At 39.9% G+C, this 2,118-nt stretch overlaps 1 protein-coding gene across 3 annotated transcripts; it reads right to left on the reverse strand.

Annotated features, from left to right (window-relative positions):
• LOC121809759 (squamosa promoter-binding-like protein 7) lies at positions 1 to 2,118 on the reverse strand. Of its 3 annotated transcripts, none has more exons than XM_042210544.1 (3): positions 1,870 to 2,118; positions 1,052 to 1,360; positions 1 to 621 (listed from the first exon to the last, which is right to left on the reverse strand). In XM_042210544.1, the coding sequence occupies exons 2-3, from the start codon at positions 1,243 to 1,245 to the stop codon at positions 162 to 164; spliced, it is 654 nt and encodes a 217-aa protein (XP_042066478.1). In that variant the 5' UTR covers positions 1,246 to 1,360; positions 1,870 to 2,118; the 3' UTR covers positions 1 to 161. The 3 variants fall into 3 exon arrangements, with proteins under 3 accessions (XP_042066478.1, XP_042066480.1, XP_042066479.1); XM_042210546.1 differs by lacking the exon at positions 1,870 to 2,118 and adding an exon at positions 1,703 to 1,862; XM_042210545.1 differs by lacking the exon at positions 1,870 to 2,118 and adding an exon at positions 1,445 to 1,696.

Genomic DNA, 2,118 nt, shown 5'->3' on the forward strand with positions numbered 1-2,118 from the left:
TTTTAAAAAAGTAACTCTAATCCATTGAGATTTGGGATTTTATCCAAATACTGGGAAGCAAGAATGTAGCATAGACATATAACTAAGAAAGAAAACATGATCACACATGAAACATGAGAAAGAAAATACATTCTTGATGATGATGATGATGATTGAGCTAGTCAGTTCCACGTGAAGGAGAGAGTTTGATGGGATGATCCCACATTGTGGTGAGGAAGATGCAAGGTGGGAGAAGTGGTGGTCTGGCGGTAGTCGATGGCGGGAGGCGGCGATGACAGAAGAGAGAGAGCACCATCACATTCCATCATCACATTTTGTGACACAAAGGCTGAGGAAGAGGAGCTGCTGCTGATCATTAGCAGTTGCTGACGGTGAATATTATCCATGTAGCTGAGCTGCTGTTGCAGCAACGAGCCTCCCATCACATTCTCGTCTTTCACCACCGCCCCGGACCAAGGGTATCCCACCACACCAACACCACCACCAGCTACAATCTGTGGTGGCGCGGGCCTCTCATCCACTCCACTACGCGCCTGGGCCTTCCTACGCCTCCTGTTGTGCCCATCGAGACGTTTCCTGCAGCTTCGTTTTCCCTCATCAAACTCCACCAAGGAGTGGAACCTATGCAACAACTCTAATATCAGAAAAAAGGCAACATTTGGACTTATCTCCAATACTAAATGCTATCATACAATCATGAATCATACAAATGTTAACTAAACTACACACTTTGTATTGTTTAAGTTGGTTAGGGAAAAGATTTCATAATGAATTTGAATTTGGACTATTCAAAAACAACATGTCAATCATATCTACATATGGACTAATCACAAATACAATCATACAAAAGTTAACTAAAGCGAACATCTTGTAGTAGGAGTATTAATTAAGTTGGTTGAGCAAAGGATTTCGTAATGTTTCTTATAGTGAATTTGAATTTGGACTATTCAAAACCAACATGTCAATCATATCCATATTTGGACTAATCATACAAAAGTTAACTAAATTGAACATTTTGCATTGAGTAAGTTGGTTGAGCAAAAGAAGCAACCTGCTGCACTGCTGGCAAAACCGCTGCTCTCGGCCTTCGATGGTGACCCTCGGGGTCTTGGAGTGCGCTTCGCAGACCTTGTGCCGCCTGTGGTAGTCTCTGCACTTGCTTAAATCCGCGCTGCATCCGTCCACCAAGCAATGAGCAACATTTGAAGGGGGGGCCTTGGCCCTCTTTGAACATGATGCTTCCATTTCAAACAACCTCAACTTTTCTCCTTTTGTCTCCCAAGAAAAATTAGTAAAGGCAAGACACTAATTAATCTACTCAAACCACTTTTGCTCTCTTCAAACCAACATTCTAGCTAGCCTGCCATTAAAAAAAAGTCACCGACTAAATATTTCAAGAAACAGAGAAACCAAAGCAAGTTTGAATTTTGTCTAGTGTTCCCACCTCCAATCAAATCTTTTCTGTCCAAATTGTAGCTAGGCAGCCAAAAAAGACATGATTTTTTTGGTGTTGAAAGTCTAAAGTGGTAATAAAATATTTCACATCCCACAAAAAAAACACTAACTAGAAAACAAATGAACAATAAACAAAGAACTCAACACCATTTCTTGCAAAGACTTGATTTTTATGAATGTCCCACTTGTACTCTGTCAGGATTTAAACACTAGAAACCATCAGTAATATTCATTTCAGAGTACTTACTCAATTGAACAGGTTTAAGTCTGCAACTATGTAAAACTAGGAAATGAGTGTAAACTGTAAAGGGTCCCAGAGAGAGATGGAACTGTTGTACCTCAAAAATCGAACAAAGAGAGTGGTAATACTTGAAATAGGAAGCCAAGAAAGTGAAATAGGAAGCAAAGACTTACAGACAAGTGGAAGGAAACGGTGAAGATTGACTTGTCTTCCCAGCCATTCATTCTCTGAGGACTCCATTATATGATCAATGAGCAAAAGCTATGATTAATGAAGGAGGGTTCAACTTTAAATGAATAGAAGTAGTAGTTATAGCTGTAGAGTAGTCAAATGTACAAGATAGGGATAGGCAGAGAGATATGCAATAAGAGACCAAAATAGTCTTCAATGACTGTCTATGTGAGAATTATAGGAGAAGACCA

The sequence above is a fragment of the Salvia splendens genome, chromosome 6 (assembly GCF_004379255.2).
Source record: "Salvia splendens isolate huo1 chromosome 6, SspV2, whole genome shotgun sequence".
NCBI lineage: Eukaryota > Viridiplantae > Streptophyta > Magnoliopsida > Lamiales > Lamiaceae > Salvia > Salvia splendens.

What these genes read in the sequence shown, in the direction of transcription:
- LOC121809759 (XM_042210544.1), bottom strand. Translation starts at nt 1,245, where the DNA reads ATGGAAGCATCATGTTCAAAGAGGGCCAAGGCCCCCCCTTCAAATGTT. An exon ending in TTTTGCCAGCAGTGCAGCAG is followed by an intron (nt 622 to 1,051) that starts GTTGCTTCTTTT and finishes GTTGTTGCATAG; the next exon opens with GTTCCACTCCTTGGTGGAGT.